Source organism: Akebia trifoliata, chromosome 4 (assembly GCF_017979445.1).
Source record: "Akebia trifoliata isolate Shusen 1 chromosome 4, ASM1797944v1, whole genome shotgun sequence".
NCBI classification, from domain to species: Eukaryota; Viridiplantae; Streptophyta; class Magnoliopsida; order Ranunculales; family Lardizabalaceae; genus Akebia; species Akebia trifoliata.
The window spans coordinates 8181743-8206315 of NC_141378.1; the positions used below are offsets into that span (position 1 = coordinate 8181743).

A 24573-nucleotide genomic window follows, 5' to 3' on the forward strand; every position below is an offset into this window, starting at 1 on the left:
ATCGGGTTGGTTCGATGGTACTCGCCTCGAATAATTAGGGTTTGTTCTTGAGGTTGATGGGGAAGAGGAATGTGATTGTGGTAACTTCATCTGATGATGATGAGGATGGAGTTCGATCAACAAGTGCGAATCGCAGATTATCAAAGTCAAAATTAACACCATCTATTTCTCGTAGTAATTCCAGTGGTTCGAAAAGGGCTCGTCATCGTCGCCATTCCGATTCTCATTCTCAATTATGTAGAGAATCTGTAGAGAAGAGGTATTATTCCCCACAGTTTATTTTACAAAAACTATAATAAAACATTTTTCAGAAATGATTTTAAAATGGAAATTTATTTCTTAACGTTGAAGGATTTAGAAACAAATGACCATCATGTCATGTTAAACAAGGTAAAGACTTTGGGTTTTTCTGTTAAAAGCCATTGCAACATTTTGCAAATTTTCAAACCATGATTTAAGTCTTTAGTTCAGAACATATTGTCCAGACTAGATGCAGGGGAGCAGAACCATTGTTTCTTAATTCTTTAGCTTACTATGATGTTACTTAGATTACTTAAATGAATATTTGCTCTATGTACAGTTTTGGGTATTTAATCCTAGAAGCTGTGTTTTCATGTGTTGCTAACTTAATTGTTTTTCCCTGTATTTGCTTGTAATGCAGGTAAATTTTGATGCACTCAGCGATGATTTTGATGAAGGTTTTCAAGTTTTCAGAGGTTTCCCTGGTATGCTTTTATTAATATTTATGCTTTTTAAATAGGTTGAGTTTATATTCAGCATTTTCCTCATCGGCTCTGGACACTAGTGTGTGAGTCACACACACACACACACACACATATATATTTTTGTGTGGGAAAAATTGGGGATTGGTTGGACCTTCTCCAGAATTTTAACAAGGGATAACTATGGCCTAATATATTTCCCAAGTTCTTGAAGTAGTGAGATTAAAATGTTCTTGTATTTGATAAAAGTGATTTAGTAATGATTTATAGTACTTGTATATTATTGTATACAGTTCCATATATTGCAATTTCTGACATATTCTATCTACCCTATTCAAATATTTCATAGCTGAAATTTACAGCCACATGCAAATCAAGCTATCAAAATTACAAAATAACGGAAATTGTGATGTAGAGTGATATTTTTCAGAGAAATATGTAAGGACTTGATTGAAATAATCAAATCTATGGCTTGTCAGTTTACTTTTTTCTAGTGTAGTGTAGTCCCCCCCGGGGGGGGGGGGGGGTTATGCTTGCTACTAGTATGGTTTTTCACTTAATTCTTTTCTTGGTTATGTTTATCATGTATCCTCTTTCCTTTTGGAGCTTAGAGAGCATAGAATCATCATGAAACAGGTTGTGAGCGGAGCGACAAGAGGGAATTATGGATTGACAAATATAAACCTCGATCCTTTGAGGAGCTTGCTGTGCACAAAAAGAAGGTTCTGTGCGTTATGGATCTCGAGTTTACTTACTGTGTGCTTGTTATCTCTCCGTTTATGAGTATGTTGTTTATCGTTTGGCTTATATGTATTTCTTTTCATTTGTCCAAGGTCTGTATAATTTTTTTTGTCTTGGATATTTATGTTTTAGTGGCAATAGTTGCAACCAACAACAAAGCCTTATCCCAAAGATTTCGGATTTGCTCGGCAATAGTTACAACCAAGGTTTGAAATCTTGTTTCAAGGCAATGTTTCAGTCATTAGAAAAATCAAGACTGCCTTGAAACATTATAAAATATTCTGAGTCAATCTGAACATTCCCATGACATTCAATGTTTCATTCTGATCTTGGCCGAAACTGGAATGTCTTGGTTGAAACATTCTGAGATATAGGAAACTTTAGACCATGGTTACAACACTGTTTTGTGTGTATGTGTGTGTTTTCAAGGACCATCGTAGTTTATCAATGATCACTAATGGGATTTTTGTCCAACCATGGATAATATATTAGCTTTACAGTAATTTGGTTAAAATCCTGAATCAAATTGCTCCACATGCAAGAGCTTGCACTTATGCTATTTTGTCCATGAATAAGTCTTATTCTAATTATGGATCTTATTTTGTCATTTTACTCTATCTAGAATTTTACCTTCAGCCAATGCGCATCATCAGATGTTAATTATCTGGCCCGTCCCATTGGTCTTTCAAAGTACCATTGATTGTTGAAGAATTGCAAAATGGGTTCAATACACTGTAGAATGGAGCAAATACAGGACAATGGTGCTAGAGATACCTTTGGAACATTGAGGGATATTATTGATACCCGCTTTTAGAATGTTGCAGGCTTTCAATGCTTTACAATTATCCACTCAAAAAAAAAAAAAAAAAAAAACAAACAAAAACTGAAGGTAGCCTTGATTGTAGGAACCTATGTGGTACAAATATCCTACTTGCTGACCACTAAAATATTGATATTGCTAGGTAAGCTGAATAAGTTGAAGTTTTACATGGTGTTTAATGTTCAAACTGAAAATAATTCTAGGTCGTGCCCTTAGGTATGTGGTACTATATAAAATTACTTTTGTAATTGTGAACCCATGTGGTGAGAAGTCTTAGACAGTTATCTTTCAGCCAGGACGTGACATTTGATTGTATTTTGGAAAAAAAAGGGGCTTAGGTAATCGAAGTATAAGCAAGGGAGCCATGTTCGAAAGCACATGTACTTTGAAAGGCAAGGAAAGAAGTTAAAACTTAAAAACAGAGAAACCCAAAGCCTTTCTGTTGGTTGCAAGGTTCCATGATTTCAAAAGTCTGCTGGTGGAAGCAATTTAGTGTTCTTGTTTGTGAATTTCAAAAGGCAGGTCACTTGTTCCAAAGAAGAAAAGAGAGAAATATGTTTCTAGTAAAGTAATTCTGGAGGTTTTTTATTTATTTTTGGGTGGGTCATGGGTGGCTGGGTGAGTGTGGGCATGGGTGGGTGGGTTTGTGTGTGCACATGAGCCTGCTGAAGTGTTTGCAATAGAAATTGGATAGACTGAAACATTCCAAGACAATTGCAAACATTCCTGAAACATTCATTGGTTTGGAGTCAATCTTTTGTTCTTGTTTCTACTGAAACTGGAATGTTTGCCAAAACATTCCCGGATGGCACAAAAGTTTGAACTGTAAGTTTGGCTTATACAGTAGGACCAACATTAATTGTTTTTGTTTATCTTTCAGATTGTACATTTTCACCTTTCATTACTTGTGGCCGTGGGTGTTCTCCCCACCCCACTTTGCCTTCTTGCTGTTTTAACTTTGGAAGAGTAATTTTTAACAGACTTATATGTTTAAATTTGTGGATGTGAGGATTTTTCCTGTCTCTGCAGGTTGAAGAAGTCAAAATATGGTTGAAAGAAAGGTTGGGACCCTCAAAGGTGATTTTTTTCTATGCCAATATAACTACCTCCTTGAAAAACTCTATAATGTTACATGTGCATCATGTTTTGCCTTTATATGCAATGCTATGAATGTGTTGTGTTACATTCCATGCCTCACCCAATAGTTGATGAATTGAATGCACTATCTCATCTTACAGTTGAGGTAATGAAGAAGCTTATCTATTTGACATAAAAGAACTTTTCTGATCAGTTACAAAAAAAGCAGCCAACCTGGATTATATTTGCTCTCAATCAACATCAGTTAACTAGGATTTGAGAGTACCATTTTGACTGTCCCAGTAAAGCATTAAATAGTCAAGTAGCAAAATCAAACTCCTGCTTGCACAGATGGTATTTAATACATGGACTAATTGCCGAGCGGATTCAATAAAATTTATGTGATTAAGTAAGCGGAAGTCAATTGAGGTAATGAGAGCAGATACGGAAAATCTTAAATTGACAAAAAATGTGTGTTTGGATAAAATTGAATGGAGGAATAAGATTCGTTCAGCTGACCCCATATTTTTTGGGTAAGGCATTGATGATGATGTTGACGAGTGTGGGGGTTTGTAAGCATCATCTTGGTTGTTGACAAAAAACATGCGTTTCGATAGAATTGAATGGAGGAGATGATGATGTTGATGAGTGTTGGGGTTGTATAGCATCATATTGGTTGATTATGACGATTTCGGTTTTCTCCATCTAGTGCAAGTGATTTTGAAGTGTGTTCACTTCAAATCTCAGTGTGGGTGTTGAACAACAAAAAAAGATTAATGTTTGGTAACAAAGCTTGTTCATAATATCCCATTCTCCCATGCCCGGGCTAGTACCTAGTGCTGACATTTGGGTTCCATGAGCTTTAATGCTAGTAACAGTTCAATGGTCACATTCCAAATTTAATGAGAGTAGATGAATAAAAGAAAGCAAAACCAGGACTAAAGTTGAAACGTCTTTAAGACCATTTTTTTGCATTAATCTTCTTCTTGAGGTGTCATTCTTGCATCACTATCCACAGCTCCGAAGACACTTCAAATTGTAAAATGTTATTTTGAATTTTCTTAGATTCACTGTTGATGTCTTTTGCTTATTAGTATAAAGTACAATATAAGAACATTTATCAGCATTATATGGTCCATGTTACTGGCTCTCCAAGGTCTTGGGCAGCTGCTACGATAACAAATATGTTAGGTATGAAAAGTGAAAGATGGCAACCTAATGCGAAACGCAACCGATGATGAGAATTACTATAATTTTATATCGCCAGTGGTGAAATCTTCCGAGTTGAGGAGAATTGATGGGGACATCAAACTTAAAGAGTAGATTTTAGTTTTTATTTAGATTTCTATTTAGGACTTTATTTTCATGTTTTTTGGGCTTATTTTGATGTTTTATTGGCCCATGATATTACTATAATATTTAGGGGTAGATTAATAACTTTATTTTGTTTTTTATTTAAGTTTAATAGAGTTTGAAAATTAGGAGAGAGAAAATTACGAAAATTAGGTTTATTTATTTAGTATTTTAGTTTAACTAGGATTCTTGATTTATTTATTTTATATAAGTTGTATTATGATTTTTTATTAATGATAACGAAGATTTTGATGAATAAAGAATGTGTTTCTTTCATGAAGTGAAGTGAATTCTCCACCATTCTTGGTGTGATTTGAAGAAACCCTTGGTGTGATTCTAAAGTTCTATCTTTCTATTTCTTTCTCTTTTTTTCTTCTAATATATATATATATTTTCTATTCTTTTGTTTTTCTTCATTTTCTTTTAGTTATTTGTTCTTGATTTTCTTACCCTACAAACCTTCAACCATTTTTATTGGGATTGTGGTCATACTTGCACAAGCTCATAATTAAATTACCCTATCCTTCTCAAATCCTTAACCCAATCCTAAACCAAATTCCCTAGACCCCCACATTTTCTTATCTCCTTTCATCGTCGTGCATCACAACCTCACTAGGTTATAATCTACCCAGGATCACTTGGGAATGAATTCATCATTTTGTACCTCTACGGTCATTTTGAATGCACGCCCCCTATGATAATCTGACATAGCCGGGCTTAGACCCGTAGCTTAGTTGGTTTGACACATTGCAAAGCAACTTTGAAGTCATGGGTTCAAGTCTAACTTACCCAGAAGAAAAAATAGAATCTGAAATAGCCAGCTTTCCTATGTAATGGTAATCTATAATAATACCAATTACATAAAACACCGAGTGTCTTCATGTGGTATGAATTAAACTCATGGTAGCCCATTAAATAATACACTAAGCTAATTAGCTAACATTATGTTGCTATCCACCAACTTTTGAGGTGGATAAATCAAAATTTCCTAGGAACAGTCATCATGCTCTTACAAGAAAATGACCAAATATCTTCTTCAAGGGAACTTAAATGGGGCTGTGTCGAAATGCTATTTCCTTCACCATTGTTGTGTATAATTTTTTTTGTTCTTCTTTTTACTGGACTGTTACGTTTGTGCGTCAAACCAAGTTGCTTGGATACAAATCCTTTGTGTTAGAAAAAAGATTTTAAATATCTTCTTGTAAGGGACTCAAATGGGCTTGTATGCTGTGTCTTTCTCCGTGTCTTGACTTGTACATTCGATTATATTGTGGTAGTGTCAAATATTGACGGTGCTGAAAGTCATGGTGTGCGGTATTCATTTCCCCTTTTTATTTTAGAACTCCTTATTTTTGCAAAATAAGAATAGAACCTCACGGTCAACATTTCAGTTTTTCTGCCCTTGAGTTTTAATAGCTTGTTTGATTTTTCAATGATAATATGTTGATGGTGATAAGCAAAGTTTATTTTGGAATGCCCAGTTTATAGAATGTTCCTTGTAGCCTTTCATGATTTGATGTTCAGGTTCAGATACTTTTATCATTTATTTATCTAATTCAAATTTCTTTAGATGTCAGGATATTTTTTTAATAATTTTTTTATTTTTTATTAATTCTACTTTAGCTATGATTATTTTGAGTTAATCTCTTTTAAGTTCTTTACATTTCTTGTGTTTCAGTATCTTTTTCCTGTAGTAGCAAATCTGGTGAAACCTCAAAATATTTTTTCATTGTTTACAGGAAGAGTTTTGTAGTCATGCTCTTGTTATCACTGGCCAAGCTGGAGCTGGAAAATCGGTATGTTTTTCCTCTGTTCTTTCACGTTTTAGTGCTTTCAGCATGTTCATAATATTGTCAGGGATGATTCTTCATTATGCTTAGAATACAACTATTGCCTTTGATATGAAATGGTAATTTAGTTCTTGCCTTCAACTTCCCGAGTTAGTGCGTTCAAAAAATTCAATTATGGAGGTCAGATATGAGGTGATTATATTTAAAGCCCGACGCAGGATGGGAAGCCTGTGAAGCATGAGCTTGTCAAACTGATATGGAGAGTCAAACTCATCGGCCCTTGCTACATCATAGAGATCCCATTGAATGATCAATCTGAAAGTTGGATAAATTGAAGATTCATTGATGAGTTGAAAATGGAGGTGATGGTGATAAACATGGGATTCCTCAACCTCATTAGTGGTGGGAGGACTTCTTAAACACAAATCAGTTAGAGAAACTTGTTGGACTCATGGACAACGAGTGATTTGGCCTGCAAGGCTCCTTTTAGAGTTTAATCTTTATATGTGGACACAAGATACTGGCCTTATAGGTTCGGTTTCGTGATTTCTTTTCCATGGTACATGGATACTCATAGTTCTTTTCTATAAGCATGCTTATGTGCCATTACTTATGTTCATAAATGGTATTTCTGATTAGCAGATTCATGCTATTGCTTAGGATAATTTTCCAACTTTATAGAGCTTGAATATGCGAACAGAAGAAATGATGTCATCAGTAAAGCACCTATTACCATTATTGACTTTGTTTTAGCTGTTTCGTTTCAAACTATGACCCATCTATCTTCTGGAAATCATGCATCATCTGTCTTGCAGGCAACTGTCCATGTTATAGCATCCCATCTTGGAGCCAGATTGTATGAATGGAACACCCCCACACCAACACTTTGGCAAGAACATATACACAACTCCAATTCAGGTATTTTTGATTAAACAACTGTCACCAACAAAATAGAAGCAGAGGAACCCAAGGTCAGGATGGAAATTCAGCTGTAGTTTGTCAGACCATCTTGTGCCTTGTACATGATATGCATGGAAAGGACTAACTGATGGGTCCCACACAGTAAATCTCTTAGACCATAGATCTACCCATCATATGATCCTGAGATTTTGACCTTTTTGATCTATAAAATTTTCTATATTTCTCTATCAATTGAAAGTGTTGATTGGATGGTTAAGATTATTCGATGGGCTTGATTCTGGTTTAAGGGATACTCTCTGCAGGATCCATCAAACAGTGAGTTTTGACCTCTCTTCATGTACATATGTACAGTACAAGTTAAACTGTGCAGTTCAACTTTCTTCATTTCTTCTTCTTCTTCTGGCAACCTAAACATGTTTCTTCATATATGTTGTGGCAATAAAGGATTGATCTTGCCAACCTCAATATTTGGGATAAGGCGCAAATGATGATGATCATGGTGGTGGCGACGATGATCTGTGGGGGTCTGGATCTGTGTCTTCCCTTAAATGAGGGATGTCTGGATGTCTGTTTCCACCTGTCTTATTTTTGACTTGGAACGGACTGGCTTGTTGAATTGTTAAATCAAATCCTTGACCTTTCTGGCTGAACATAAACCCAGTTGCGTATCTGAAAAACTGGCCTCTTTGGTTAAACCCTCTTTTTCGGAGTGTTCAATCCTTGAAACTAATCTGGCTGGGTTTGTAAGACTTAGGTGTTTTCATCTTCTCTCTTTATGCTAGAAGCTTGAAGACAAAGCCCAATTTTAGGGCTAGCATCTTTGTTTCACATATTGGTATGTCTAAATCTTTTTCACTTTTATTTTCTTCTTATCTCTATCTTACACTCTTTCCTTTTTCTTCTTTGTTTTTTTCCTGGCATTCTGGGTACATATCTTCTTTACTCGTCTTTTTATTCCCGTCATTTTATCTGGTTTTTCTTTTGTCTTCTCAATTTTATTTTTTTTCTATTTTTTCCTTCTTTCCTTCTTCTTAGAAATTCAGAGAATCATCCCATCTCAACATTCATCACTTTATTCCCCTCTTTTTCTTTCCACTTTTTTTTTTTGTTCTCCATTTTTATACCTTTTTTTTTTTCTTTCTTTCAGTTCTTAGATTGTGATGTTCTTTTCGTGCTGAAGAATTTGAGGGCATGGGATTTTGATTGAACCATTGCCTTTGAAGAGGTTTCGATACTCTCAAGTGGCATGTGCAAAGAAATCCTTGATTGTGATATGGTGAAAATAACTTGATTGTACCCTTTTCAGTATTTTCTATTGTTTCTTGGTCCAGTTTTCTTTAATTTATTTGTATAGACTTAGTTTTCTTTTCAACTAGCTGGTGAAGTAGTTTGTGATGGAGTGACCCTCATGTGCAGTGAGACAAATTTGGTTAAATATTGTCAAAAGTTTAAATTTTCAGCATTATGCTTTATACATGGATCAACTATTTGACCCGACTGGCTGATCCAATTTGACCAGGTCCAGTTCATTAATGGGTTGATGACTGGTCCAGTTTTAAAAGCATTGGTTGCCACACATCCAATGTAGCTGTTGGCCACCTGTCCATCCTCACCTAATTACTTGTGGTTAAATGTTAGTTTTCTAGTTCAAATCAATTAATCTTAAAATTGTTACTGGTTGTTGTTGTTGGAACGCATGCATCAAATTGCATGTCAGCAGACCTGCCACTGCCTCTTAGATGGATAGCATAATTACAGCATTAAATTTTACATTTAAGAATAATTGTCGAGGAGAGTTTATTTTCTCATGGTGTTCTGTTGTTGAATTTGTAACTGATACTGATGTGTTGTTAGGGACAAATTACATGTCAAAGTTGGATGAGTTTGAAACCTTTGTTGAGAGGATAAGAAAGTATCCATTGCTTCCATTGTCCTCCACTGGTGGATCAAAAATAAAACCATCCATACTCTTAATTGATGATCTTCCTCACACAAACGGAAAAGGTGCTTATATGAGACTCTTCCACTGCTTGCATATTCTTGCTCGATCAACTCGGATTCCAACAATAATATTAATCACTGAGTATAGTAAAGCTGACTCTGCTGACAATACAACACGCAACTCGGAAGATCTTCAATCATCTCTTGAGAGTGCTGGGGCTTGTAAGGTAGTGTTCTTTGGACCAATTCTGCTTCAAATTTGAAGTCTTTGTTGTCTACCGACTGCCCACTTGAAATTGTGTTTTGGTAACTTTTCTTCAGATGGCTTTTAATCCTCTTACGGCTAATTCGATCAAGAAGACACTTGCTAGAATATGCAGAGAAGAGCAATACAATGTGACTGCTGAGCAGCTTGATCAGATAGCGAAGGCCAGTGGAGGTGATATCAGGCATGCAATTACATCATTGCAGTACTTCTGTCTGAGACCTGGCCAGATTACTTCTCCATCTTTAACTCCTCCAAGTCGGATTCATTCAAAAGGCGAATCAGATGAGTTAAATCCATCAGCTGATGGACTTTCTTTACTATTTGGCAGAGATGAGACACTTTCTCTATTTCATGCCTTGGGAAAGTTTCTGCACAACAAAAGAGAGACGGTAGCTGCCTCTGGATTTGGTATTTGATGATCTAAGTTACTGATGCTCCTGAGCTCTTAAAACTATTTTTAAATGTAGAAAAATGGAATTCCAAAGTTACAATTCTTAGGTCGTTGAACATGGTTGACCATGTGGTTGATATACTGGGGCTGTGGACCACCATTTGATGCTCCCACCCCAGAGATTGATGCCACAAATTTACTTGATTGGATGATTGAGACTATCTGATTTATTGATTGCTTGGCATGTTAGAAAATTCATGGTGGGTCTACTTTTTTGGCTTAGGAGATATGGCAGGTGTTGATACTTTTATTGGTAGATCCTGCTCCTATATTGTCCTTTTGGTCTGTCACCAGGTTACCATAAATTTCAGTTGTACCAAATGGTCTGCTGAAGTTGGTAATAATGATTTGAAAGAGAGAGGGATCCTTAGTTCTGACTGTCGTTACTTTTTACAAGCTCACAATAAAGAATTTTAAATCTTATCCAACATATCAAACTTTAATTTCTAAAAGATGCATGAGAATCACACAAAACTGTTATGGTTTAGACATTCTTTTCGTGCAAACAGTCTAGGGGATTCATTAGCTTATTTATTTGTCAATCATGTCGTATTTACTTCATCAGAGTTTATGCAACCAATTTCAGTGTTAAATAATCTTAGGAATGTACAAGGATTTTCAAAGCATGCTTTCTATATAGATGTTAGATCTAAATAGATATTATAAAGGATATAAATATTAATACTTCTGTTTGTTATCGTTGTTAAGAAGGCGAAATATGATGTTATTGGCATCAGTATGCAATTTCTAATGCAGTTTATAAACTATAACTTCTCTGACATTATTACGTAGAGTAGGGCTTTAATTTTTCATAAACTATCCTCGAATTTTTTTTGCGCTTTATTGGAAATGGGTGAGGAGGAAAGAGATCCAGATTCCCAGTATGAATTATTGAAGAGACGTCTGTTTCCTTTTAATAGTTGAACACATAGAGTTTTAAAACTTAAATTAGTAGAATTGGTACACTGAAAAAAAGATATCCAACTTATATGTGGTCCATAAAGAATGCAAGGTAGTTGAACAGAGTTGCATTGAATGGTGGTCCAGATTGAGAAAATCGTGGAACTTTTTTTGTCATTTGAACTCATATATGCTCTTCATTTTAATATTTTACATTGAGATATTTTTGGTTGACCAAATTTTTGGTGATTACCTTGCATTAAACACTTTCAGAGCTGATTATATCGATATTGACAATCTTGATGAAAATATCTATTAAATTACCAATATTGTAGGACAGGATGTATTTCTTCTAAGTGAGAGATTTGCAAGGTTGCCACTAAAAATGGATGCTCCAGAAGAAGTTCTTCGTCAAGCACATGGACAAGCAAGACCTATTGCAGATTTTCTATATGAAAATGGTGATCATTGTATATCTATTAAATTTACTCATTTAGTGCAATGGTATTGTTATTATCGTTGTTTAAAGAATGCTGCGCTGTGGTCTTATTTTGTCAGTTTTGTTATGTGTAAGAGCTAACAAGACTCTTGTGATTCTTATTTTCATGTCCTGCCTATGAAACAATTATGTTTTGATTTGGCTGGTGAGTCTGTCTTGAAAGGAAAAAAAAAAAAAGGGATGTATTTAGGGATGGCAAATCTTTTATACCTGCTGGCTGCTGCCAAGCTGACCGCTTGGGACCAGCAATGCTGTGTAATGCACATGATGGGTGTAGTTGTATCTGTAATATAATAAAACAAAACTTTCCTAGTGCGTTCTTGGGGATTAAACAAATAAGTTTCAAGTTCGTGTTTCTCTAGCTTTGGGGTCGTACCATACCATGCAGATTCCATAAGTCTTGTGTTATCTTTGTTTGCAGCTCTAGATTTTTTAAGTGATGAAGCAATGGATGATGCATGGGCTGTGGCTTCCTATCTCAGTGATGCCGACAACCTTCTTGCTACTTCATTTCGTGGTCCCACATGGCCTCAGACAATATCTAGCAAATATGAGCTAGACAATATTGCACAATCAAGTGCCGCTTCAGTAGCCATACGTGGCGTGTTATTTGGGAATTCACATCCCTCACCTCCCAGGTTTGCTCTTCTGTGCTGCTTTCTTTTTTGCACCATGTTAGCTATGACTTGTAAAATTGAGTTTATTATCACCAGTTGCCATTGTGCAGATGGCATGCTATCCGTAGCCCAAAAATTTGGCAGGTTGAGCTGTCATCAAGGCGCAATAAGGTGAGTGAGAACTAGCTCTCTAAAATTTTTCTTGGCAAGAATCCAATTGCATTATGATATATTTATTTGTTCTGGTAGATCGTGCACTGATATCTAATTATATCACATTCTGGACTTGTTCATGATGTGAGTTCTCACTCGAGAGTTTATTTGTGCTAGCTACTTCTTTCTACAGAATCTCTGGTTTAAAGGATATCAGTAGTTTATTTAGTTAAGGATTTTTTCTGGTGAAAAGAATGTGTATGCATGCATGTGTGTGTGTGCATGCGTGCGCATGCAATTGTATACACTTTAGAATTTTATATCCCATAACTTTGTACTGTGCACGAGACTAACTTATGAATCAATTAAGACCGCAATTGTTGGACCACACCTTGTTGGGACAAAATATCTTAATCATTAAATGATGGTTTAAGACACCCATTTGGTGTGGTTAGCAACAATTACAACAAGAGGGCTTTATCCCAAAGATCTGGTGTTAGTGTGGTTGACAATCAGGAGAGAGAGGGGGGTGGGGTGAATCCACACCAGTTGTTTTTTGGTATATAGTTTTGGCTGGGCCCTATCTAAGAGTCGCTCGGTGGCAAGGATGCAAAAAATGGCGTCATTGACATGAAAAAAGATGGTACAAATTTCCGAACTTGGACTAATTATTCATGTTCTGGTTTTAGATCTTCAGACTCTCCTACCATTAACTCATTTGACGTGCCCCAGCTCCTGAACCGACTTTAGCTGGGGCAAGTTCTGAGACTCAGTTGAGTGGTTGATTCATTTCCATTAGAGAAATGAGTGGGCCTGTGTGAATTACTCAAATGTACAGTCATGATTCTGCAACTTGGGAATTTATTTTCCTCACCATATATGTGATTTTATTTTCTTGATTTCAATGTGAGAATGCAGAGTGGTATGCTACGACAGAAGGTTGAAGCTTACAACAATTTGAGCTCATCAGACATCTCCACCATGGCTACTGAGTATACGCCCGTTCTTAAATGGCTTGGAACTAGAGTGGCAGAGGCTGTTCATGTTCACCAGGAGAAGTTGTCTTGTGACAAGGTGGAAGAGGACCACTCTTACTTGACAGATGTGGATGACCAAGAAGGCCAGCCGTCAGGGGGAAGTGAAAGTGATGAAATTGAAGATTGGTAAGTATGTGCTGTATGGGAATGACAAGGGAGCCAAGTGAGTCTCGGATGGATCCCTTGTATGTAAAGAAACTGTAAGCACGGGAGGCCTATCAGATTTTGTAACATCCTGATGCACTTACCCACATTTTAGAATTAAAGTTGTATCATTGAATCTCAGGTTTGTAAAGCATTTTTGTTGAAACAGACGGTTATCAGATTTATTTGATGTTCGGAAATCTAGGGAACTTCGATAGAAGTGGGGAATATGAGCTGCAGATTTCACTGTCGAGCATAGCTCAATTATGTGTACATGTCAGGGTGCCACATCCACCACCAATGAAGGACTGATCCTCTTAGTTTGCTTGTTACTAATATAAAATGTTGGAATAAGGTTCTGTTGTTGTAATGCAATGTTGGCGGCACTGCAGGTGTGGCCTTATAGGAGTAGAGCAGTCAGTACACCTAATATCCTCTTGACGAACTTCTGGGGTCATCTCCTACATTGAACAATTTAAGCATGTTCATATGTATAACCTTACATGCATCGTCTTGAAGATCATGCCAAGAGTGTTAATGTTGACGTAAGCATAAATCCTGAGGAGTGTGAGAGTGAACAAGAGTCTGAAGGTCCTAGATGACTACAAATTCTGGATCTTAGATGACTAAATTCTCAGTGAATGAATAAGAACAGGAAAACATAATGTCCATGAGCATCACAAGTAACCGTTGGTGAGAGATGATGATGATTGCTTGAAGGGTGGTGCCATTTGTACACCCCTACAATGTTCATTGTACCCATTTATGGTAAAATAAATGCAATTTATAATTTTATCCTTATAATGTACTCTGTACACCTCCATAACCCATTCAATGTTTGTATCTAAACTCACCGATTGATAACCTACCTCTTCTTCAAACTCAATTCTTCTTCTCCTCCTTTGTTAACATTCATCTCCTTTTGAATTTTTTAAGAAGTTGAATCAATAGATATTAGTTTTATAGGGTTTTTTTTCCTATCAAGTTCTTTTACTTTTTTTCATTTAATCATTGAGAAAGACTGGACAAAAAAAAAATTTGATCGATAAGAAAGATTGAAAAATCACCATTTAAATTTCTAAAATGAAGATTTGGATCAAAAAACTTGATGATTTTTGATAGATCTTATTTAATAGGTTCAAATCAAACTTATTACAATTGATTTGATAGGTACTTATTGTACCTACCAAATATAACTTTCTCATTAAATCTTTGTGTTCAATATGTCAGTATCAAATCTCTATGTATAGCATCAATAGATACCTATTGAATATGGCAAAAATAATTCAGTAGTTACCTAGCTGAATATAAAATTTTACATTATTTTTCATATGAATTGCTTCAATTCAATTATATTTTTGAAGTGTTAAGATAGAAAAACAAGTACGATCAAAGTTTAATAATCTTATTGAAACCTTTGTACATACAAAGAAAAAGAAGGAATATGTGTGTATGTGAGAGTGAGAGAGAGAAGTCTGATAGACTCTAGGGTGAGTGCAAAGAATGAATGAGAGAAGTTAAAAGAAGAAGAAAAGTTTGACAGCCTTAAAGGGTGAGTGCAGAGAGAATAAGGTAAAATTACTTTAATTGATACATAGAACATTTTAGGAGTAAAATGTGGTTACTTAACGCCACCCTAGAAATCAAGAAAAATAATATGAATGTGCGTGTAAGTTTTCCTTAAATTTATTATGTAATCCCGATTAAAATGAACTTTACATAATTTGTTATGAAATCCCATTGAGAATACTTGAATTGATTGTTAGATTTAAAACTTGTTTCGTAGGTAAAACTCAACTCACTTTTTCCCAAAAACAATGGCTAAGTCAGAGTCGTGGACATTATCAAACCAGATGGAGGATGACGAAACTACGTGGATGCCACGTGTCTAATAATTTCTGAAAAATATTTTAATCTTGAATGGATAAATGACGATAATTTGATAGGTAAGGACGTGGGTGACGACCAACGAACCAACAAAACCAGAGGTCCGAAACCCAATAAAAAAAAAAGCCCAGGAGTTAGAATTTCTCTCACTCAAATTATAAACCCAATCACAAAATCTTGTTTGTCTTTGAACCTATAAATTAACAAAGAAACCCCCATCTCTTATTCTTCTTGAAGCTCTCAGTGAGTGTTGCAGTTTTAGGTAGCTCTAATGGCGGCACCTATTGTTGATGCAGCGTACACTAAGGAGATCGACAAGGCTCGTCGAGATCTTCGTGCTTTCATTGCTAACAAGAACTGTGCACCCATCATGCTTCGTTTGGCGTAATTTGCTCTATTTTTTTTTCATTTCTTTCTTTGTTTGATCATTTTGTTTCCTTCTTGTTATTGCTTTTATATCTGTATTATTTATCTGATTAAGATTGTGGATTCTCTTTGATTTTTAGTTTTCTCAATTCGGTATTCGAATTTTTCAAGTTTTAGTTTCTTGATGTAGCTTGTTTCATCAGATTAAAGATCCTTTCATTTTCTCTTCTTTGATTTTCTGCCTTTTTCTTTGTGATGTTTTGATAATTTTTCTTGTTTCTCTTTCATCATTTGTCCTTCGTTTTAAAAAGTAATTTGGGCTTATGCTTCATTTATTTGTTCTCAAGTGCGTTTCCTTTTTTTAATTTATAATTTAACAATTTTTGGCGGTTTTAGTGGGTTTTGTATCCTTTTGACAAATCTACCAAGTGTTTTTTTTTTTGGTGTTGATTCAGTTTGGGAAATTGATGAATTTTACCTTATCTGACAAGATTATATGCCGTCTTGGCCTATAAATGTCTAAATTTGTTCTGTAAAAGTCGTAATCATTATAAATATGAACTTTCTGGAATCAATTCTGATTGTATTGGTAAGTTTTTTTTATTTTTTTTTTAAATATAATTTTCCGATACTTCATTGCAGAAAATCTTCTTTTGCTTGGACTCATTTTCTCTCTCTTTTAAAAATCTTCTTTTGCTTTCCTAGCTCCACATTTTGTTGTCTGATGGTTGGCAGCGAGCTGGCCCTTTTGTGGCATCTGAGAGAGGATTTTATGAGCCATAGTTCACTTTGCCGTTTGTTGGGGAATTTGGAAAGAGAGAAACAATTGAGTTTTTTAGTGAGAGATCATTCTCTACAAGATATCATCATATCTATACTTGACTCCTTTTCTTTTTGAGCAAATCTATAAGGAAATTAAGGTTTTTTTTTTTTTTTTTTGATGATTTTCTCTTTAGATGGTATAGATTATCAGTCTATAGGTCATATATTCGCCCATTGGATGTTGATTTCATTTTACCGAGTCTCGGCACTGGGTTCTTTCTTCAATTCAATTTCTACATATAAAAGAAAATCCTTTAAACTACAAAAATATTTTTATGTCACCTCAGATGTCCGACGACAAATATTTAGTAGCCTATGCTTTCATTTTTATTGCAGGTGGCATGATGCAGGCACTTATGATGTTAACACAAAGACTGGTGGTCCTAATGGATCAATCAGGAATGATGAGGAGTTGAAACATAGTGCAAATAATGGCTTGAAAATAGCTCTTGAATTTTGCGGTGAGCTTTTACTTTAATTATCTGTATGTTTATATATATATATATATATATATTTCTTTGAAGAATTTGGTAGTGATGCATGCTTCTTGATCATTTGGTAGTCCAAACCATCTTCATGAATTCAAATTTTTAGAGTTGACAAAAGCAGGGGTGGTGTATTACCATTACTGCTTCACCGTTTATTTACAGAGTTGGGACAAGGTCTTATTATGATTACTGTTTCTATTGGTGGAAATTGTGCTCATGCAAAGCCGTTTACCTTTTATTATTAGAAATAACTTCTACTTTTTTTTGTTATTCATGTACTCAAAAGGATCCCACAATCCCCAGGACATCACAACCTATTTCTTCCTTTATTTATAGGACAATCCTAGAGAGGATGATAATTTTCTCTGCACTTTTGGGAAGAGGAAGGCTCCAGATCTCGTTTATGTTTCTTTGGATACTAAACCAGTTCTGATATTGTGCTCAGTTCGATCCTCAGAATTAGAAAGCCATGTTTCTTTTGTTCTTAATCAGCCATATATCAACACATGCTGATTATAAAGGAAAATATCACAATTCCCACTTTTAGGTCAATGGATTAAAAGAGAAAAAATGAAAAAAGGAAAGAAAAAAAAAAGACTAACATCTAAGTAGTTTGCAATGTGGAAAAACATAAGTGGTGCTTTAATGGTGTAAGCAATATTTATCCATAGAAAATGAAGCATTAGTAGAATGGGTTTTTGGCCTTAGAAGTGCCTAAAATCTTCTTTAAGACATTCGTTAACTATGAGAACGGCTGAGAAAGCCTGAACCCATTGACATGAAGGATCAGTGCTCTTTAGTAATGCTTTTATCTCTCTTTGCAGGGACTAATGAAGGAAAAACACGTTACTAGGAAATTATTCATATTGTGAAGTGGTCTAGTAAACAGGTGGAGAAAACCAACTTAAAACTGAGACACTTGTTGGATGAGATGTTCATGATAGTGATGTTGAAGCCTATTAGGGATGCTAGTAAATTTTATGGATTTGGATAATTTACAAGATAGACTGCCATAGATTGGGATTTTTCTGACCTAGTTATGCTTGGATGCGTTTAGTCTCTTAACAGTGGTTATGATTATCTAATCTGGTTGATTTTTGGCATCATTGATCCTTTCGGTGGGTTATGAATTGTGGATTCTGAATTTCTTATGCATGGCTGTCTCATTATTTCCATTCAAGGAAATGATTATTTATGTATAGAAATATTTGGAATAATTGATCTAGAGTTGATTATTGTACCACTTCATCATTATAATGAGATGAATATGGGAGTTTGCATCAGCTTCGATATCTATCATATGAGTTTTCATCTTAATGAATTTATGTGAAATTGAAATATTGATTTCTTTTGTAACGGTTTGTTCTCTTCTTCCTGGTAGCAGAAGAAGTGAAGAAAAAGCATCCAAGGATCACATATGCAGACCTTTACCAGGTGGTGATAGTGGGAACATTTTTTGCATCTATCTCCAGGAATTAGTTTTAAAGGAATATGCTTCACAATTTATTAATTATATTAATGGTATATTTTACTGGCCAGCAATGCATAATAAAAGAAGGCAACAAATTATGAGGCATGAATTACAACACTGAATATATTGGAATGTTCTGGCAAAGTTGTCTCCATCTAGAAAGTGGGCAGAACAAGTTTTTGGGAAAGAGGGGTTTGGTTTTTTCATTCCATCATTTTGTAACTGAGATGTACCTCGAGATCGATACTATAAATCATAACAATGAATCTAACTAACATCAACATAACCAAGAGATCCTGTTTCTTTATCTACGTTGATTTATGCCATATAAATCTGTATCTTCTTCTCCATTCAAAGCCTTTATTTTGTGATATTCTATATGAATGTGATAGTCGTACAACAATTCATGTGAAGCATTGCATGGGAAATTGATATTTTGAGAGTCTAGTGTTCTATACAAAATTTGGACTCATGCGAAGCATTGCATGGGAAATTGATATTTTGAGAGTCTAGTGTTCTATACAAAATTTGGACAAATTTTGTCTCTGCCTTTGAGCATGGTAATGTACGGTAGTTTTAGATATGAAGGAGCTGTCTGAAGTTGGCACCTCGACAAATCCAATGAAAATTGATATAGAAATATGAATCCCGGGATGTATAGAAATTCAAGAAAAGTGAGAACCTCAGAAATTAAGCATAAATAACAAATAAGTAAACAAACTTTTATTCTTGTAGCCAATCTCCTTATGATATCTCATATGCATGCCTATTGGTCTGTTTTTTGTTTTTTTTTTCTTCTGCTAAGCATATGCATGCCTATTGTTTATTTGGAAGTACAATCAGTGATAAATGAGTACATTTTGAGCCATGCTGGTAGTCAATATTTAAGGACGGTAATGCTAGTAGTTGAATTTTCCAAGTGCCAATTGGTGAGCTATATACAACTTAATCATGGATCAACTCATTTTAAACTTGAATTTTCAGCTTGCTGGGGTTGTTGCAGTGGAGGTCACTGGTGGACCCACCATTGACTTTGTTCCGGGCAGGAAGGTATGTTCAGTTTCCCTTTTTCGATCGGATCACCGAGTCATTGCTCTTCAATAACTATTTGTTGTTTTTCAATCAGGATTCATTGGTTTCTCCTAAAGAAGGACGACTTCCTGATGCTAAACAAGGTAAATAATGCTGTTTTTTTATGGTGTTACTTGTCAAATTCTTTCGCTTCAAAAGGGGTCTGTTAAGATTAAGAAATATGGGTATTTGTGCATATGCATGTGCTTGTCTTCAGTTATTCATTTTCAGTGATATGTCCCCGTGCAAAGAATTTTTTGTCTAGAGCTGGATCTTTGAAAAAGTTGAACCTGACACAATCTAGCAATATTGGTTACAGGTGTAAAACATTTGAGGGACATCTTTTATCGAATGGGTCTCTCAGACAAAGATATAGTGGCATTATCTGGGGCCCACACACTGGTAATGATCTCCATGGCATTGAAGCAACGTTTATGCCTTTTTTTACTGTAAATACATGCATCTTGACAGTTTGGTTGCTTTTGTATTGTAGGGGAGGGCACATCCTGAGAGATCAGGCTTCGATGGCCCTTGGACTAATGAACCTCTGAAGTTTGACAACTCCTACTATGTGTAAGACATTAAGAACTTGATTATTTTATTTGCCTTTCTTTTTAAATCTTTGCATGGAATGATGACGATGTGATTATCCTGTATCATTTATTTTACTACCAATATTATATCAGGGAGCTGCTGACAGAAGAAACAGAGGGCTTACTGAAACTTCCCACAGACAAGGCTCTATTGGAGGATCCTGAATTTCGTTGTTATGTTGAACTGTATGCCAAGGTAATGTTGACCTGGTCTTTTTTAGCAAGCTTTTGAGAAGTACCTACACTTACATCTGTCAAAATTATCATAATTAACCTTATGTTTTGACTATGATCTTCAAATTGCCATTCTCTGTCACTTCCTAGATAGTTGAATACCATTCTTGTGGTTTTTGTTTTACAAATCAAAAGGGTTAAAATAACTCACCCCCCTAAAAGTCTTTCTAGCTTTGCTGAAATGAACTCTTCCCAAGTTTAGACCTTAGATGAGAGTAAATGTTTGGCTTGTTAGAGGCTGTGCCCGTGGCCTATCTAAAATCCTAGACCTATTAGAAGATCTAGGACACTAAGACGACTGGAAAATAAATGGTTTACCATTCGGGGTAACTGCATATATTGCGTGGCCTGTTCATCATGGTTTTGAGATGCAGTCAAATTCAGTCAATTGAACGGTTCAAATGAAGGACCCACAAGATGTTATATTTTAACATAAATAGATTTTTGCACATAAATATGTAGTCAAATTTGGAAGTGAGCCTTGATAAGCTTCTCAGGAAGGGTAGGTCAAGTGTTTGAAACCCCATGAAGCAATGAATTCCATGGGGCCACCCCCCTCCAGGGTCTAGTTGACCCTTGACTCAACCAGTTGCACGTAGGACTTTTTGAGGGGTGGTGCGTGTGACTGTGGGATTAGTCTCACCCAAAGGGATGAAAAAAAAAAAAATTGTAGTTAAATTCATTAGGACCAGTAACTGCGTCGACAGAGTCTATATTTTTCCACGTAAATATGTGCTTCTAGTGTTGAGTTTTAAATGGTTTCTTGAGCTATGACAGGACGAGGATGCATTTTTCAGAGATTATGCAGTATCACACAAGAAACTTTCTGAGCTGGGATTTAAGCCTAGTTCCTCCGGTTCCAAGGTAGAGACAAAAAGCAGTGTCATACTGGCACAAAGCGCCGTGGGAGTTGCAGTTGCTGCAACTGTTGTGATCCTGAGCTACTTCTATGAGGTTCACAGAAGAATCAAAAAATAAATATTATAACCGGTCTGGACTGTTTTTTTTTCATGACATAAATTGTTCAGGGTTGTTTCCGCACATTTTACAAATTAGAACTGGTACTTCGTACTGAAAAATAAAAGGAGTCTGCTTGGCCTATGTTATGCTCCATCTTGTCTAATTGATTCATACACCCATCTTGTCTAAATTGGCCTATGTTATTATCCATCTTGTCTAAATTGATTTATAACCGACCCATCTTGTCTAAATTTATTTATACTACTGACCCCATCTGCATCCTTGTGGAGGATGTTAATTGCAGGTTTAAAATCGCAGCCTTCGAATTTTCAAACATCAATATTGTGGAATTAAAATTCCTTACTATAGCTGCGTTATGTGGAAAAGTAAAGGAACACACATTATTACAATCAACAACTTGATAATAATCACAGCCTTCGAATTTTCAAACATTGGTACTAATGTGTGGAATTAAAATTAACTCATGTTAATAAGATTGACAATAGATAAATTATAGCTGCGTTACACGGAAAAGTAAAGGTTAACATTATTACAATCAACTTGATAAATGGGCGTGCAGACTACATAGATTACTACTACCTACTACTCTACTGACTGCACTGCAGACGGGAGTCGGCAGACTCCCTTCCCCTCCCCTACAGGAAGGAAGCTGAGGAGAACAAGTTCATCTCCATCCTAAAAACATAACTTAGAAAAAAAAAAAGTTGAAGAGTAGCTCTGGAAGAATAGACTGACTGATTTAAGTCAGGCTTTTGGGCTCAAGGAGAGTGTAATATCCTCAAAAACTCTCAGCCTCTTATCGATCTTTCTCTGTAATATTACAGGATTAGTACTACCATCAACAGTCTTCGCTGACATCCCATTAGTGGGACCAATAACTGCTGCAATAATAGCCTCTTCAAAGGCTTTACTATCTGGCAACAAACCAGTCCACTTGTTATCATCTTCAACAGGAGGAGGAGATCGTCGCCGACTCTTGTTTTGTTCAGGTTGTTCCCAAACAATTGTAGTGGGTTTCCTGAATTCCTCCTTTACAGGGTGTCCTGCATAGTTTGATGATCTGGTTCTCTTAAGTGCGCCTAGATGATCATGAAATTGAGTTCCAGATGGGTCATTTAACTTTGACAAATAGAATGGTGCCGCGTCGACATTGAAAGAATTCCTTGATGGACCAATTATAGGTTTCATGCTTCCCTGTGATGGCACAACAAGCCGATTAGTTATTCTTGCGGACTCAACATTCTCGTCAGCAAAATCTTCTTGGTGTTTCTTCACCATGTTGGGGATGGATGGCACGGTAGGTTCCCTACAAGGCTGAGGTTGCCAAATAGATGAAGAACCCAAGAAGGCATCAAAGAGCCGACTCTGTTCAACTCGATCTACTACTTTATTCATCATTTCGGATTCAAGATCCCGGAGCATCTCTTGAGCCCTTTCAAAAGCTTTCAGATGCGAATCTACACCTCTTGGGCCATCAACCATTGCTGGTCTCACTAGCCGAAGAGTTTCTTTGGCCTCTGCAATCCTCCCCTGTTTCATCAAACAGATACCCAGATTGCACATTTTGTTATTATCCGGTGCGATTGAAAGGGCACGCCTATAAGCATCTTCAGCTTCAATGTAGTTGTTTTGCTGCATGAATGCCCATCCCAAATTCCCCTGCAATGATTTATTGCCCAACAATTTAAACACCTTTGAGACTAAGTGATTACAACTAGAAAGAGAGTAGAACTGTAATTAGAACTCCTACTTACCAGTAACCGAGTGGCTTCTTGCTCTAGGGAGACCTGAAATTTCTTCCCTTGGGATCGGGCAGTCTTGGTTCGTTTTCCATTGAAGGCCATCCCTTGTTGAATCAAGTACAATTTATGCTTCAAAAGTGCAATTTGATCCTCTAATCTTCCACACCTCTGTTTAAAATGAAAAATCTCCAGTGAGCTCTACTTAACTTCCCACAAACAAGAGGCAGAAAATAAGAGGAAAAAGTTTTATTTTTTTTAAACCTTGTAAAGATCTAAGAGAATATTATCCAGAGACTCTTGGGCTTGATCTGAACATCGGCTTCTCAGTGACTTAATGGCTTCTATGGCTTCTTCAGCTCGATTCTGCTGTTTCATTACAATGGCCATATCTTTCAAAGCACTATCAACCCGATCTCCAGCATTAATAGCAGCCCAGAACAGGGGAATCGCCTTGTCGGGGTCCTTATCCACCAACTGATTGAAAGAGGGGACAGAACAAAGATAACCAAACATCAGATAAAATTGATTTGAGAAACAGGAAAGAAAGAACATGGTTTTTTAACAAGTTTTTTGGATCTGAAATGAAAATTCGATCATTTTAAAAAGAACCCAGATGCTTGCCTGAACATTTTTGGCCTTCACGTAAGGGGTATCGCCGACGGGGACTTTCTGGGTGGCATGGAATGTGTCTGAGCGAGCTCTGACGAGACCTAGAGGCTTTGCCGGTGAACTAGGAGCGGATTTTGAAGGTCTGAAACCAGGTGGAGCGTTCCATAGATCTTGCATCATCTTTACGTCTTTTGTTTGGGCGACCCGTACAGACGAAGCAGATCTATGGAAGAAGAAGAAGAAGAAGAAGGCTCTCTGTTTATAATTGAAAATGGAGAGAGAGAGAGAGAGAGAGGAATTCGTATTTCTGATCAAGGGAGGGGTTGATAAGAGAAGGATTTTTGAATTACTCGACCGTTTGAGGAGTTACCGTTTCAAAAACTAGCCGTTGTGTCTCTCTAAACGAAAACATGAGTCTGTCCATATGCAACATAACACAGTAAGGTTCATCATTCTGAGTCAACCTTATACTCTATATGCATTACACGTGTCGTTTTACTAACTAATCTCGGTTGTAGCCCTTCTAATGGGGATATCACAGAGTATGTGTGTAACCATCATCCATGACATTGATCAAGGTGGTCCACCGATTGAGTGGTCTGGATTTCCAGACCAAATCAGGGATCAGGATTTGCTTAGCCTTATTGATAAATAAATACCTTTAATGGGCCTAAATAATAAACTTAATCCTCCATAGCAAGTCAAAATAAAACGTTCTTGGCCAAATTGTGATCAAGGCTGATTCTTGGTGTCTATTTACCTGCAATAATTTCTAAATGGATACGACCAGTAACATAATCACACCTGTTGACATGGACCAATTGGCAGCTTCAACGTGCCCATTATTGCATAAGCAAGATGAATTAGGACAAGCA

The 24573-nt window shown here is 36.2% G+C and overlaps 3 protein-coding genes across 4 annotated transcripts; 2 read left to right on the forward strand and 1 right to left on the reverse strand.

The window, feature by feature from the left end:
* The first annotated feature begins 56 nt into the window (after positions 1 to 56).
* ATRAD17 (RADIATION SENSITIVE 17) lies at positions 57 to 13971 on the forward strand. Its single transcript, XM_086437565.1, has 13 exons — positions 57 to 248; positions 662 to 725; positions 1359 to 1505; positions 1596 to 1669; positions 3313 to 3360; positions 6453 to 6509; positions 7319 to 7421; positions 9279 to 9592; positions 9687 to 10041; positions 11320 to 11445; positions 11905 to 12121; positions 12211 to 12271; positions 13172 to 13971. The coding sequence occupies exons 1-13, from the start codon at positions 57 to 59 to the stop codon at positions 13418 to 13420; spliced, it is 2007 nt and encodes a 668-aa protein (XP_086293691.1). The 3' UTR covers positions 13421 to 13971.
* A 1446-nt stretch (positions 13972 to 15417) lies between these two features.
* Positions 15418 to 21477, forward strand: LOC147403490 (L-ascorbate peroxidase 3-like). Of its 2 annotated transcripts, none has more exons than XM_086439085.1 (9): positions 15418 to 15705; positions 16846 to 16970; positions 18379 to 18431; positions 19453 to 19518; positions 19595 to 19643; positions 19859 to 19941; positions 20033 to 20112; positions 20226 to 20328; positions 21144 to 21477. In XM_086439085.1, the coding sequence occupies exons 1-9, from the start codon at positions 15593 to 15595 to the stop codon at positions 21342 to 21344; spliced, it is 873 nt and encodes a 290-aa protein (XP_086295211.1). In that variant the 5' UTR covers positions 15418 to 15592; the 3' UTR covers positions 21345 to 21477. The 2 variants fall into 2 exon arrangements, with proteins under 2 accessions (XP_086295211.1, XP_086295212.1); XM_086439086.1 differs by having other exon boundaries at positions 15421 to 15705; positions 18382 to 18431.
* A 334-nt stretch (positions 21478 to 21811) lies between these two features.
* On the reverse strand, positions 21812 to 24151 carry LOC147403491 (protein POLLENLESS 3-LIKE 2-like). Its single transcript, XM_086439084.1, has 4 exons — positions 23711 to 24151; positions 23351 to 23563; positions 23102 to 23257; positions 21812 to 23006 (listed from the first exon to the last, which is right to left on the reverse strand). Exons 1-4 carry the CDS (start codon positions 23876 to 23878, stop codon positions 22092 to 22094), a joined length of 1452 nt encoding a protein of 483 aa, XP_086295210.1. The 5' UTR covers positions 23879 to 24151; the 3' UTR covers positions 21812 to 22091.
* Between the last annotated feature and the right edge of the window lie 422 nt (positions 24152 to 24573).

Coding starts and splice junctions, on each gene's coding strand:
- ATRAD17 (XM_086437565.1), top strand. CDS start 57: ATGGGGAAGAGGAATGTGATTGTGGTAACTTCATCTGATGATGATGAG. Junction 7,422..9,278: donor TATACACAACTCCAATTCAG/GTATTTTTGATT, acceptor ATGTGTTGTTAG/GGACAAATTACATGTCAAAG. Junction 9,593..9,686: donor AGAGTGCTGGGGCTTGTAAG/GTAGTGTTCTTT, acceptor ACTTTTCTTCAG/ATGGCTTTTAATCCTCTTAC.
- LOC147403490 (XM_086439085.1), top strand. CDS start 15,593: ATGGCGGCACCTATTGTTGATGCAGCGTACACTAAGGAGATCGACAAG. Junction 19,942..20,032: donor TATCTGGGGCCCACACACTG/GTAATGATCTCC, acceptor TTTGTATTGTAG/GGGAGGGCACATCCTGAGAG. Junction 20,329..21,143: donor ATGTTGAACTGTATGCCAAG/GTAATGTTGACC, acceptor GAGCTATGACAG/GACGAGGATGCATTTTTCAG.
- LOC147403491 (XM_086439084.1), bottom strand. CDS start 23,878: ATGATGCAAGATCTATGGAACGCTCCACCTGGTTTCAGACCTTCAAAA. Junction 23,564..23,710: donor TGAAGGCCAAAAATGTTCAG/GCAAGCATCTGG, acceptor TCTTTCAATCAG/TTGGTGGATAAGGACCCCGA. Junction 23,258..23,350: donor TTCTCTTAGATCTTTACAAG/GTTTAAAAAAAA, acceptor CATTTTAAACAG/AGGTGTGGAAGATTAGAGGA.